Genomic DNA, 14536 nt, shown 5'->3' with positions numbered 1-14536 from the left:
CACGCTTTGTAGTGAGGAGGAGGGGGTCCTATGGTGTGATGTGCTTTAATAGCTGTGCAGAGCAAAAGTGAAAAATTGACAGCAAAATGTAAGTCACCTGAGTTCAGAGCTAAGGGAACCTCCTCCTCTGAACTGCACCTACGGAAGATTCTGTAGTGCTGGTTGAGAAGCATCTATGGAGTGCTGACGAAGTTATCAAAACATATACACCATAACCTCATAAATCCAGGTATTAAAAATCTGGAATTCTCGAAAATCTGGCACTTTTAAAAAATATACTAGATCAGGGAGTAGTGGTGGCTGGTCTTGGAGCAGTGGAGGGGGAAGCCTGCACATGGCGGCCACTGCTGCCATCCATCACCCTGCGCCGCCGCTCCATGTGGCACTTCTGTGTTGGGACCGGCTGTTGCTACCCTCCCCTTGCTCCCCCTTTCTGCAACCAGCCACTGCTCCGGTTTTAAAAATCCAGAATTTTCAAATTTCTGGAAGGTGTTTGGTCCTAAGGTTGTACTGCACTTTGGAGAGAAGGAAACGTGTATTTAAAAAGTCTTGGTCAATAGATCAGATCATGACATCAATAAAAATAAATGTAAATGTACAAATATCTCAACAGAGGTAATGTCTTACCTTTGAGTGTTTCACTAAGCAACTTTAATGCTCATTTACCTTAGTTATCTATAGGTAGATAACTAAGTAATTTTAGTTAAGTGTAATTTATCCTGCTAATAGATAAAAAAGAAGGGGAGCACTGGTAAAAAAAATTAAGCCTTGTAATACAATAGCTCCAACTTGCCTGGGTCCTATTGTTAAACAAGATATTAGTTCATTAATTACACTGCACAGATGGATGATGTTACTCCACTTAGTAGCAGAGGTATCGGAAAAAGTAGCTTAAGGAACACAACATTCAAAACAATCATGAAGAATGAAATCTATAATTTATTTTATTACATTGTGGTTGTGTTGTTAAAGCAACGCATTTTACACAGATTGTTTAGCCATTTTCTGCCATTCTTCTGCATTGAAAAAAACCCCAACACATCCATTATAGAAAGACAAAATGCAGGGACAAAAATGTTAAAACAATGCGTTTCCTGTTTCAACAAACACTAAAAAGGAAGATGCTGCCAGCAGTTGCATACTTGTTTGTTTTATTAATGGTTAGTGGTTCATTTCACAAAACTTTGAAATACATTGGTACAGGTAGCAAAACTCAATATAGATTATACTAAATGTAACCATTTTTCTTTCACTAAACCTTCCATAGGCAGAATATTACTGATATCACTTGGACTACTAATTTATCAAACACCCAAATGGAAAGAATCAGGTGAATGATGGGAACTCTTAGATACAAGCTGGTCCCATATTTATTAATAAATAGATATGCAAAAGGAAAAATGACTTTAATGTGACATCTAGTAGCAGATATTACATCAAAAGACTTGTGTATGTATTTTAAAATAACATGAGGCAGCACTGGAGCAGGGATACATGTTATCATTATAAATCTATGAATGGAAAAACCTACGTAACAAATGTTTCTGTGCTTTGAAATGGTGATAGGTTTTAGCAGAAGTTCAAAGCCAACTAGTATCTCCAGAAAGTGGCTTGTAAAACAGGTTTACTGGGGAGCTTTTTTAATGCTAGCTTTAATTACACATACTCACATTCTTGGAGCAATTGTAAACACTAGCAAGAAGCCTAGGAAAACAGAAATTAAAATGGTGTTGTGAGGTAGGGAAGGAATTTCCTAGGAATTTAAAGAAAAATATCAGTACATTATTAAATGTTAAATCCTTTTCCTCTACTGCTTCTAAAACATAGTGCTAACTGTCAGTTTTAACATCTGTAGGAATACAAGTTGGAAGCAAACTGGTCATATTTATCTCTACATAAAATCAATCTGAGTAGTCTGGATGTCCACTAGTTTCAGTTTAATAGACTAATTTTAAATTTAAAGTAATATGTATTAATACTCTAGCTCTGATTCTTCAGACCTGTGATCAAGCTGTTTTCTCCATTAAAGAAGTTTATTCCAGTTGATTGCATCAGCGCATACATGGAAACGGGTGAATATGGAGTGGAATGAGGACCAAAGAACTTCTATTCTGGCATTTATTTGTACATTTACTGGACTTCTAGGTTCTCCCCTAAAATAGGAAATATTTTTAAATAGTCTTAAAACTGTAAATATTTGTTTCTTGAATTACTGCAAGTACAATAGGTTGCATGGAAATACTAGGAATAGTGCTGTATGTGCCATAGTTCTAATTACTAAACAGTAATTCATAGCCTCAGAAATCTATCATAATGGAGAAGGTGGAAAGGGGGAGGGAATCCTCTAAAGCTTCACAAATACAATAATGGGAGCCTACAACTTTTACTTAATAATGCCATATATGCTATCACTACTCCACAAGTTGTTTACAATACCAGTGGTTGACTCCTACGTAGTACTGAGAACAAGTCTTGGAATTTTACACTTCACTGCCCTTTCTGAAGTCTTGTGAATATAGGAGAATACCAAATTAGATAATCCACGTATCAGAAGTGACATACATAGAATCTACTCTTTGCTGCACAATCCAAGATTCTTAGCTCTTGGCAATTAGCTGGCACTTCAAGTTTTGGTCCTAAAATGTCTTCAAATATTTCAGTAAGGTTAGCTGTAGAGTGTAAGTCTGAAATGAAAAAGCCACATTATGGTGCGGCACAGAATGATCCATAAAAAAAGTATGCTCTTGCTAATTAAACACTGATGTTAAAAACAAAACAACAAAACTGTAACCAGGCAATTTAAACACAAAGCAGTCTTCTTCAATTTAGTGAACGTTAGATTAGCATAAAAAATGACATCAGGCACTAACCAGCTATTCCACATCAGCTTGATGTTAAGCTAACAGTGTAAAACTGACCAAAGCCAGGTAATACCAGCTCTGAGAAAATGAAAATATTGTTTTAGAACTAATTTACTGCTTCCTATTCCAAATACTTGCCTTTTTGTCCTAGTATGTTGTCTGCTAAAAAATAAGTGAGGTTGGGCAGGAGACAGGATTGTTTATAAAATACTGTTGAAAGGACATTACTGTACTTTGTAGCCACTTGTGAACAGTCCCTCTTCTTTTCATCCTCACAGTATTCTTTGCAGGAAGCTGCAGGGTAGGGTTTTGTATTTGAACTAAAATCACCATCTACCATAGTTACTCGAATACAAGACAAGGTTTTTGTCCCCAGTTGACACAGGGGAAAAAAGCCCCTCATCTTTTAATTGCATACAAGGACATGTCACTAAATACATTATCATTAAACTGCTGCCAAAAGCAGCATGTGCTCAGTAACAGAAACCAACCATGAAGTTGATTAAATGCAGGCAACACTGAGCATGACTATAAAACACATGCCCCATAGGCCACATCCAGACAAGTGTGGCTGTGCAGTATATGGCACCACAGACATGTCTGCAGTACCACATACTGCACACCCAGCAGTTCTCTGTGCCACAGGGCAGCACCATGGGTTTTTTTTTTTGACCCCTGGATATTCAGGGGTGAAAAAAAAACCTGTACAAAAGAAGGTGGAGCAGTGCATGTAGGGGCAGAGCATGCCACTTAAAACTGGAGCCTGGCCAGCCAGAGCCATGGTCCGGCTGTCAGCCAGGCTCTGAGCGGCAGGATTGCTGCTGATGCCGCCTTAGGAGGCTCCCAGGACCCCAGGTAAGGCTGCTGGGGCTAGCCCAGTGCTAGCCTCAGCCTCCCCTACCCCACCCAGGTTAACCTGCCATGCCCCAAAAGGCACATGGCACAGGTGTTCCCCGGGGACAATTAGCGGCTGCACAAGGTAAGCCACTGCTAGTTGTCCCCAGGGAAACAAACGTCCACATGTGTGGACGTGGCCATAATGGGCAAACATGCTGATGGGAACCTACCGCAAGAACAGGTTAGTGTAGCCCATTTGAATAAGACATATGGTAGTTCCCTTCACTGTTGACTGTTTTAATTCAAGAGGAGCCATGACATTTCTAATTACTGGGGGCTTGTCTTATAATCAGGGTTGTCTTCTATTTGAGTAAATACAGTACTTCAATGAGACCAGAATTTGACCCTTAGTCCACTGAACAATGGTTTCCTTCAATTTTATTACACAAGTTAAATTTGCTCTACATTGCTGGCCAAATAGCATCCTGGCAGCTTGATGGGTTGATGCTTGATGAAATTACTCATGCTGATATTAGATACTGATTAAAATTCTTAATGATCTCCCTTGATTTTAAATTGCTAGCTCAGACTTGGAAAATACTACCAAAGTATTCCCTTCATTCCCACCTTTTTTTCCTGCTTCTTTTTAGTGTTTTCTCTATTTCTTCTATACTTAGAAGTTTATGCAGCCTGGAAATACCATGACCATAAAAAACCTGAATGTTGATGAAATCTGCACTTCTGGCTCCACAATATACCCCAAATCACCATTTAACAACCAATGCAAGTCATGTTTTAAATGTACTGGATGGGTTCAAAGATTAAAATATATTTTAAACTAATCTGTTTTTAAAGGTGGAGAGTCAGGGGACAACTACTGTAAAATAAAAAGGATTTCCAGGCCCAGGGTGAACATAATGCTTTTAAAATATTTGTTTCTTAAAAAAAAATCTCTAAGAGATGAAAAAAATGGTAAAACCTTTCGTGTTTGGGTTTGATCACAGACAAGCATGATGCAGGAGAGCGGAGTTACATTCTTATGATGGCAGTCACCATTTGTCATGCTTTCCTCATGCAAAACTTTGTACCACACTATCCATTAGTGGAAATTTAAGACATGTCACAATGGTAGAGAGACAATCATGTTAACTCATCCTCAAATACTGTCAACGTCAAGAAGTGTCAAATTTGGATATTTTGCCTGAAATGGCATAACTGCAGCAGTTGTCTAAGGTTTTATTTTCCTTAATAACCAATCCCATCAGGCCACTTCCAATGAGTGAATGGTGCCAAACAATGCTTGCTCAAGTACTAAAAATCTTGTCAGAAGCTTTTAGGAAAAATAAACGAGTTGTATTTTGGTTTTATACCTACCATAAACTTTCTTTTAAGACCACAGAAAATAATAAAAAAGTACACTTTTTTTTTTCTATTTTAGCACCATTATGAAGTCAGGATCTAAACCTCAATTTTGCCACTGTGGTTGTACATTGCAGCTCATAAGCTGGTGTAGCCGACAGAAAGCATTTAGGCTTCAGTACTTTAAAAGTGAAGAATCACTGGATTTGCTGATGACCAAGTACAATAAAGGTTTTAGCTTTTTTTAGATTTAAATTAAGTTTGATTTTCCTGACACCTGTACAGCAGAATTGGGATGCTTTTCTGTCAGCTAAATCCAAGTCCAAGTCCCTTTGGTCTCTGGATTGCTCTTATAGGTTCTGATATTCCTTTGCCATCTGGTCCAAGGCCCGTGCCAGGAGTCCAGCCCATACTTTGAAGCATTCTGTTTCCAATGTTGTTTTCTGGGATTGGCTGTACGTTTTCACCTACAAACCCTGAGATTAAAGAAACACAGAGCATTAATCAGAACTGCCATGTGGAGAAGAGCAGGATAATCTCCCTTAAAGCCTTAAACCTTCTTATTCTCCTAATTCATCTAATAGGTTGCTAGAACATGCTGACCTCATGGCTGCATACTGATTCCAGGCAGTATAGTCAAAGGTTTCTTTCTTTTCTTTTCCTTTTTTTTTTTTTTATTTAAGGGAGGCTCAATTTTCAGCCATTACAAAAAATCTTTGCTGAAGATCCCTTAAAAGTTCACAGGATGTTAGACTCAAAATTCATAACTGAAAGAAATCTACCAATGTCTAGACAGGGCTACTAAAGTATATGACAACACATAGATATTGAATGTATGAATAAGTGCCATTACACTCCAACTCTCCATTCCTATTAATGCTCCAAATGCTCTTTGACCAATGGGTGCAGTGAAATATTTAATATAAAATAATCATTTGTGATATGAGTATTATATGTGTTATATACACCCCAGGAAATTATGCACAGAAAAATTCAGTTATGCGCTGAGTTCTGGGGGCTGTACGTGGCAGCATGGAGCCGGCTCAGCTTGGCCCGCTGGTGCATGCATTTGAACCAGACCAGGCTGGCTCTGTGCCAGCATGTGGGGCTTGAGGCACTGCAGGCAGGAGCTGTGTGCCACTGGGCCAGGCTGGCTTCAGCAGCCCGCCTGTTTCAATGGCATACAGACTGGGAACCAAAGAGAGTTGTGCACCATTGGTTTGGGCGGACTCCGTGCCTCCACATGCAGCTTTCCTCTGGAGCCAGCCCAGCCCGGCCCAATGGTGCGCAGCTTCCATTTGCAGTGCCACAAGTTCCACATGCTGGCACAGAGCCAGCCTTGTCTTGTCTGAAAGCACATGCCAGTGGGCCGGGCTGGGCCAGGTTTGTGTTGCTGCATGCAGCCCTCGGGATTCAGCCAGAGCTGCATGCCGCTGGGGAGCTCTGCCTGCCATGGCCATGAGCACCCTGAGGGCCTGCTGCTGGGAGCTGGTGCCACTGGCAACAGGAGCTGTGCACCATGCAGATACGTGTGGCAGGGGAGGCCAACACCCACCCATACACACCCCCTGCAGCAGGCAGGAGCTCCCCTCCACACTCACCAGCTGTCCAGTTGCATGCTACCACACTCAATGCCTCTACATGGGGCTCTCAGCTAGGGTGCATGGAGCCCTGCAAATGTGGTGACACAGAGCCTGCCCAAATTAAATTAGGCAATATTATGCAATAATGCATGGTCATACATTTTATGCACAAAATTACATGGGTCCATAATTGCAGTATTCTCCAGGGTGTAATTATATATTCCTTAGCATAACAAAACTATGTATGGTCTAATAAAAGATATCACATCTACTCAAAGAACCTTTCCTGCCTACGTATGATTATAAACTTAATGGAATAATTTATTATTAAATCTCTACAGCAGCAACAAATCTGGGCAGACAATTGGCCTGTCTCCACTCCTTTGCATCCTAGCTCTATAAATTTGCTTTACTAAAAATTACAGAATAGAATAAAGCACAGATATCAAAGTTGGGATGGATAGTACAGAAAATAAAATGGCTTCAGCTCACCACCATGCACTATTTTTCTGTTCTGGTTATTGATTTCTGTGTTATACACTACTGGAGTAATTTTTAAAATCATCATAGCCTTAAAATTCTCTTAAAGTATTTTTCTTACACATCCAGTGGACACCACTAAGCAAAATACTTTTACCATCACAAAAATATATTTATGAAAGTGAATAAAGTTTGGGTGACAATCAGCTAGGAAGAAATTCTGATCCTGTTGACACAGCAGTAAGAGTTAGTTGACATTAGTGAAGGTGTCCTGTATTTGTGTCAGCATAACTGAGAATACAGTCTAGTCCATGGTTTGTGAAGTGCTTTATAGGAGATAGAAATATTCACTTTGCTTTTTTTTTTATAAAAAGAAAAAAATGGTTATATTGTATGTCATCAAGTACGAGGAATCCTTAATTAATACCTTCTTTTAGTCTAGTGCTATGACACACTATGGGTTTTATACATGTTTTGATAATACTGCATGACCCAGTTTACCTCATTTGTCTGTGCACAGAGAAAGTAGGGTTAATAGGGTTCCTGCTAAGTGTCAAAGCTATGAGCAGGAAGAGACAAGACGGAGCTCCAGCATCACCAGACTTGAACAGTTTTGCTGACATGTCAACAAAAGGTGGGGCTTACAGGTAACAAGGAGGAGATGTCCAGAGGAGCTGGGTGGGGGGGAAGACAGATGTCCCCTTCCTTACCATAAAAATTGTTATGCTAGCATGAAGGCCAAGCAAATAGACACCCACACCTTTTGCTTTCTACAAATACCCAAAAATTGTGCCTGCAACAAAGGTGATTTTAATTTATGTCTTTTTATTATGGCAGATGTCTATTTGCTTTGTGGTGAGAGTGCGGGGAGCCTGGAGCCCTGGGATCTCTGGGGTGGGTCCCCTTAAAGGGGAGGGGGGGGAGTCAGGGTTTTCCCACTTACAGGGATGCACCCCCAGGATCTCTGGGGAGGAGGTCTCTGTAAGCAGGGAAACCTAGGCTTTCTCTGATTATGGAGATGTGCCTCTGTAAGTGGTAAAAGCTGGGCAAGTGCTCCCAGGGCTTGAAGGGCCCAATCCTATTTGGGAATTCCTGAGGCATGCGAAACCAGGGCCCCTCAAGCCCCAGGAGAAGATATGTGCCCACTGTCCTGCAGCATCAATGGGTGGGACAATGGATAATGTGCCCTTTGCCCAACGAAGTGGATCAGCTATGTCAGGACACATCTCAGCACAGGCAATCTGCTTCATTTGGGGATGTTTATTTCTAGTCTGGGATAAAAGTGACAATGGGAAAGCAGGCTAAACCAACAGGTTTCTGGGGAATGAGGGGGGTGAAGGGGGAGTGGAGGGGAGAGTCTAGAGTCTGAGATGAGTGAGCAGTAGTGGAGATTTGGGACTCAGGGCCTGGAAAGACTAGAAAGGGAAAACAGCTAAGCACCTTTGAGAGTGCCCAGGGCTGGGCAGGCTGGACTGGGGACTGACAGACTGCTTAACCCCTTTGGAAGCAGGGGGCAGAGAACCTCTGGCTGGGTGACTTTTGCCCCACTAAATACCTTTACTGAAGAGACTGACTGCTTTATTGCTTGAAACTTTGGGGTGCATTGGGTCTTCCTAGTAGAAGGTAAAGTCCCTCTCAGTAGCCCTGGATGCTAGCTTCTTCAGTCAGGGCATGGAGAACCAGGGAAGGCAAGAGACCAAGAGGTCAGGGTCTCAGAGTAGGAAGGAGGCTGGCCCCTCCTCCCCCACACGTTAGAACCACACCTGGGCTAGCTTTGGTTGGGGTCAGACACCAGACAAGGCTGCAGTGGTCCCAGGCAAGCACCCTGTTGGATGGCACTCCATGACAAGCACTACTGTGCAATATACTGGGCAGTGGCTGTACAAGGAAACGCAAGTCTGAAATGCATTAGATCGGGAATTTCAATTTTAAAGAAAGCCAGATGCTATGCTTTTGAGCATGTTTTCTATAAAAATAGGTTCTTTAATCTCATTATTCCCTATTTTCAAGAAGGGGACGAAGGAGGACCTGGGTAATTATAGGCCAGTTAGCCTCACCTCTATTCTTAGCAAGACCTTAGAAAAAATCATAAAGGATCACACTTGCAGGGGGCCAGCGAGTCACACTATGGTAAGGGGCAACCAGCATGGGTTTATAGCAGACAGGTCCTGCCTGACTAACCTGGTTTCTTTTTATGACCAGGTCACAAGTGCTTAGATGCAGGAATGGAAGTAGATATTATTTCCCTGGATTTTAAAAAGGCTTTTGACACAGTGTTGCACCCAGTTCTTATGAGCAAACCGAGTAGCTGTGATGTGGATTATTTCACAGTAAGGTGGGTGAAAAGCTGGCTCACGGGACGCACCCAGAGAATGGTGGTGGATGGGTTGGTTTCTCCCTGGAGGGATGTGGGCAGTGGTGTTCCCCAAGGCTCTGTCCTTGGACCAGTGCTGTTTAATATCTTCATCAGTGATTTGGATGAAGGTGTTGAAAGCACCTTGTCCAAATTCACAGACAACACTAAACTATGGGGTACAGTTAACACACTGGAGGGCAGGGTGCAAATTCAGGCAGATTTGGACAGACTGGGGAAGTGGGCGGATCAGAATAGGATGCAATTCAACAAGGATAAGTGCAAGGTGCTGCACCTGGGGAGAAAGAATCTCCAACACACCTACAGACTGGGGGGTACCACTGTGAGTACCACGGCAGTGGAAAGAGATCTCGGAGTTCTGGTTGATGCAAAAATGAACATGAGCCATCAGTGTTATGAGGTAATAAGCAAGGCTAACCACACTCTTTCTTGCATTAACAGATGCATCACAAGCAGGTCTACAGAAGTGATAATTCCCCTCATTGCGGCATTGGTGAAGCCGCAGATGGAGTACTGCGTCCAGTTTTGGGTGCCACACTTCAAGAGGGATGTGGATAACCTTGAGAGGGTCCAGAGGACCTACTCATACGGTTGAGGGCCTGCAGGTAAGCCTCTATGAAGACAGACTGAGGGACCTGAATCTCTTCAGCCTCTGCAAGAGAAGGCTGAGAGGTGATCTTGTGGCTGTCTACAAACTCATCAGGGGGGCCAGCAGGGAATAAGGGGACTCTGTTTACCAGGGCACCCCTCGGGGTTCCTAGAAATAATGGTCACAAACTGAAGGAGGATAGATATAGATTGGACATAAGAAAGAAATTCTTTACGGTGAGGGTTGCCAAAATATGGAATGGGCTTCCAAGGGAGGTGGTGCTTTCCCCTACCTTGGAGGTGTTCAAGAAGAGATTGGATAGACATCTGGCTGGGGTTGCTTAACCCCAGCACTCTTTCCTGCCTGGAGCAGGGGGTTGGATCCGATGATCTGCCAGGTCCCTCCTGACCCTAGAAATCTATGAAATCTATTCCCATGGTATTACTTTTTGCCCTATATCTTCTTAAAGGAAAAGCAATCTGACTCTCAATGAGCGTTTTGCCAGGAGTACTGGGGGTTAACTGATCTAGTTGCTAATGCAGCAGCAGAAGAAAATGAAACGTTAAGGGCATTTAATTAAATCCAGAGCCTGCTCTCTCCCATCAACTCTTTATACTCCTGCACAGTAGGAGTTTTAAAGTTGATGTGCTGGTAAGTTTTCCTGTGTGTGGCTGTCTTGTGGGGGATATGAATGCAGATAGCATGATAGTCACTTCCCCATGTCATAATTAGCAGTAAAACATACAACATCATGCCCTCCAAAGAGTAAAAAAGGTTGAAGTCTCTTTACTGAAGGCTCTTTGTTTAATCGGTGGTGAATGAATGTGAAAAACTTACTGGGCTTGGGGCTTTTGCCATTTGATGTCCCATGTACTTAGCCTAGCCTGCTTTTAGAGAACGACAGTAACTACTGTAGACACACTATAGTTATCTGCTTTGGGAGATAGTAAAATTTTACTATCACTTACCACTGATGAGAAACCAGTCTAGAACTGAATTAACTTTACTAAGAAGTATTGGAACAAAAGTTGAACAATAATTTGGAAGCTCCTTTTTTAACACACAAATCCAGAAAGCTAAAGACAAAACCCCAACAGTGAAAAGGGAATTCACAGGCAGAAGTCATAGTGAAGATGAGAGGTGCATACCCAAGCCATGCAATGATTATAACAACAAATTTACAGTACTCAAGCATTATCCACTGTTGTGCTGTTTATATTCAGTCACACTGTGGCCAGATAAAAGGTAGACAGATCTCTACTATCCCAGGCCCTGAGTCAAAGAAAAAGGGAAGAGCATTGACAGAAAGCAAGCTTTAATACTGGTTTGAAGCTATGCTTAACGCTAAGCGATAAAGGCTTTAAAGACAGTGGGCTCCAGTCCCCAAGAGGAGCCTCTTGAACTGACCAGCACAAAATTCAATAACCAAGATGTCTTTTCTTTTCAGGCCCCCACAGGCAGAGTTAATTTCAATACAGAAAAGTCCTGACACTGACTGAGCATACACAACACAGACCTTGCAATCTTATTTGCTATTGCTTCTAGCACAGAAAAGGGAGACGAATACCCCCTTGACACATCTCGCGCCCCCACAATGCACGCTTCCTATGAACGAACTAAGTGAAAGAAACATTGCTGCTAAAAGTGTGAATTACTGCACTTCTTGGAAGCACTAAAAGTGATGAAATTGATAGGGTGATTCCAATATCTTAAAAACAGTGGGGCAACAATTTAACTAGGGAGAAGAAAGATCTGACACAGGAGAACAAATGCCCAAAGCATATATTATCTTTTTCATGCTTTCTCAGAATTGGAAATGCCACACCATTCTTGAGTCTGCACACCAGTGACAGAAACTCTCCCTGGAATGGTAAGCTGTACAGAACAGCTGAAAACAGTAAATCCCTGTGCTGGTTTGTTATAGTTAAACATGCATGTATGTATACATGTATGTAAAATAATATATATCTTGCTATATAAAATACCATTTCTCATTCAACAAAAGGAGCCTTGGAAAGAGGCTCCACAGATGAGCAATCCATATTCTGAATTGTGCCCACTTAATAAATTGATGTTTCAATTTTTGATTTTTTTTAACAGGATAATAGATAGTTCTTCATTTGTAAGGACACTTAGTTCTTTTAAAATACAGACCATAATGATTTTTGCCTCTTGAGTTTCCTATTAGAACTCAACTTCAAACCTCTTTGTTTTATTCTCATTCCTATCCCAGGTAAAAATGTACCAATCAACAACAGGTGAGACATCGGTTTACTTTCAGTCTTAGTATTTGTGCACAAAATTTCTCTCTCACATAGAGGACCCTCTATACATGCAGATAAAGGTGCAATGGGATCTAATGCACAATCCATACAATTGTGCCACCTGCCATTCCACACATGTATGGCAGGAAGTGTGATTGTGGGATCAAATTAGATCCCATTGTGCCTTACTGCTAGTGCAGAGAGCCCAAACCTGGGTTCTTCCTGCACCAGCAAGAAGTAAGCTCCTGCAGTTGGGGCCCTGATGAGGCCCTCCTGCAGCTGGGAGCTCCCAGGTGCACATGGGTCCCCCCAAACTAGCAGCTCCAATCCGCTAACAGGGCTCACAAGAGCCTCTGGCCACACATTCAATTAGCTGGTAGAAAGCAGCTTCAAAGTTATTACACATATCTTGTGGAAAAGCTTTGTAGCTTATCTTCCTTTTATCACACCATTAATTGACTTAACATGTGGTTGGGTGATCAGTTAAGTCATGAACAATGGGCTACTCACACTGTAAGTGTAATGTGTAGATGGGGCCACAGACCCATACCACTACCCCCTCCCCTCTTCACACACACACACCAGGCATTTCCATAAAGAGTTTTGAGGTTTTGTTTGTAGTTTCTGAAAAAGTAAAAACCAAAACCAAAAAGCACAACCAACAACCTCATTGGAACCTAAATTTACTCATTTACTTTTCTGTTTTAATTTTCTAAGTAAAAGTGTAGGTGGTCTGTATTTTATTAAAAAGGAACCAACTAGGTAATCTTGATGGCTAACTCTGACAGAAACTTTGTAAAGACTGAACCATATCATAGGTATTTTTTGCACGTTGAATTTCTCCCTATGCTATTTGAAGTAGCAATTTTATTAATCACAATCATTTTCCTTTATGTTATACCCAGGTGGCGCCAACCATTCTCTTGCTGACTGGCTGTAGGATGGGAGAGGAGGCTATTACAAATACCAAGATACATTGGCATTACTATTATTATTATTTGCTTTGGGCTTTTATTTTCTAATTAAAAAGCAGGAATTGTCCTTGCTCGCAGACTGCATCCCCAAGCTCAGCTTCTAATTCAGTGTCAGTGGTACTTTTTGAACTAGCTGACAAGGGTTTTTGGAGAGTGGTCCAAGCACAGTGGCCCTGAAAAGGGCTGAATTAGCTCTGGGTTATATTTAATTTTGACCCACCCAGAAGCAAGAATGAGAACAACCCACTGCTGCCACCTCATGGCAAAGCAACTATGCAAAATGTGATTCATGAAAGGCAGCAATAGAAATACTAACTGCATCTGTGGTTTAAAAGTTCACTGGGATGGGAAAGAAGCTCTGATGATGAGGAATCCAAATCTTAACAATTTGAAAGAGATTCATTTACTGATCCTTTTGTCTCTTTAGAGGCTGCAAAATTTGATAGTAACTCTAATAATTTTGTTCCTGATTTGCCAGATAACTGGTCAGCTCACTGCGATGGCACATGTCAGGGAAAAACAGGGAAGGATAGGAAAGACAGTAACCTACTTGGTAAGTCAGAGCTCTGAAATTCCTTTACCTCTAATTAGCAATAAGCAGGGAAACATAGTAGGGCCGTGTGAAGCTTCGGTCACTGATTTGATTTGGAGATTTGGCCTGATTCAGCAGCTGAATCGAATCAGGAGACCCATTAATCTCTCCGAATCGAATCAGAAGCCTCCGGTTCAATTTGGAGAGATTTGACGATTCAGATATAGACACAACTTTATATGTTTTTTTTTACATACCTCAAGGTTTCTTGTGAATGTTGAGATGGTGGGGCAGGTGGAGTGTCCCATGGGAGCATGGGGGGTCCCGAGAGTGCTCGGTGGTGGACCCAGAACTGGACCAGAAGCACTTCCGTTCCACTTCCGGGTCCGCAATGAGCATGTGGGGGACACCCTTCCCCCCAGCAACTGGTGTCTCCTGGGTCAGGGAGGGAATGGACACCCAGGGCCCCCCATGGCCAATCGCCGAGCTGAGAAGTGCTTCCAGTCCACTTCCGGATCCACCGCCGAGCACGCAAGGGGGCCTCCCCACACTCCTGCGGGACGCTCCATCTGCCCCACCATCTCAGCGTTCACGAGCCATGCCTGGTACCTTGAGGTATGTAGAAAAAACAAAGCTATGTCTATGGCCAAATCGCTGATTCTCTGAATCAGAATTGAATCTTC

At 42.1% G+C, this 14536-nt stretch overlaps 1 protein-coding gene across 1 annotated transcript in view; it reads right to left on the bottom strand.

Annotated features, from left to right (window-relative positions):
• Positions 1 to 921: 921 nt before the first annotated feature.
• The window catches only part of GPATCH2 (G-patch domain containing 2), a 221051-nt gene continuing 207436 nt past the window's right edge, over positions 922 to 14536 (bottom strand). Inside the window, exon 10 of the mRNA XM_014597996.3 lies at positions 922 to 5533. Coding sequence (XP_014453482.2) covers positions 5364 to 5533 — 170 coding nt within the window. The 3' untranslated portion in view covers positions 922 to 5363. The remainder of the gene's footprint in view (positions 5534 to 14536) is intronic.

Source organism: Alligator mississippiensis, chromosome 1 (genome assembly GCF_030867095.1).
Source record: "Alligator mississippiensis isolate rAllMis1 chromosome 1, rAllMis1, whole genome shotgun sequence".
Lineage (NCBI taxonomy): Eukaryota > Metazoa > Chordata > Crocodylia > Alligatoridae > Alligator > Alligator mississippiensis.
The sequence above is the reverse complement of the archived record's forward strand: the minus strand, read 5'-3'. Positions and strand labels throughout refer to the sequence as shown.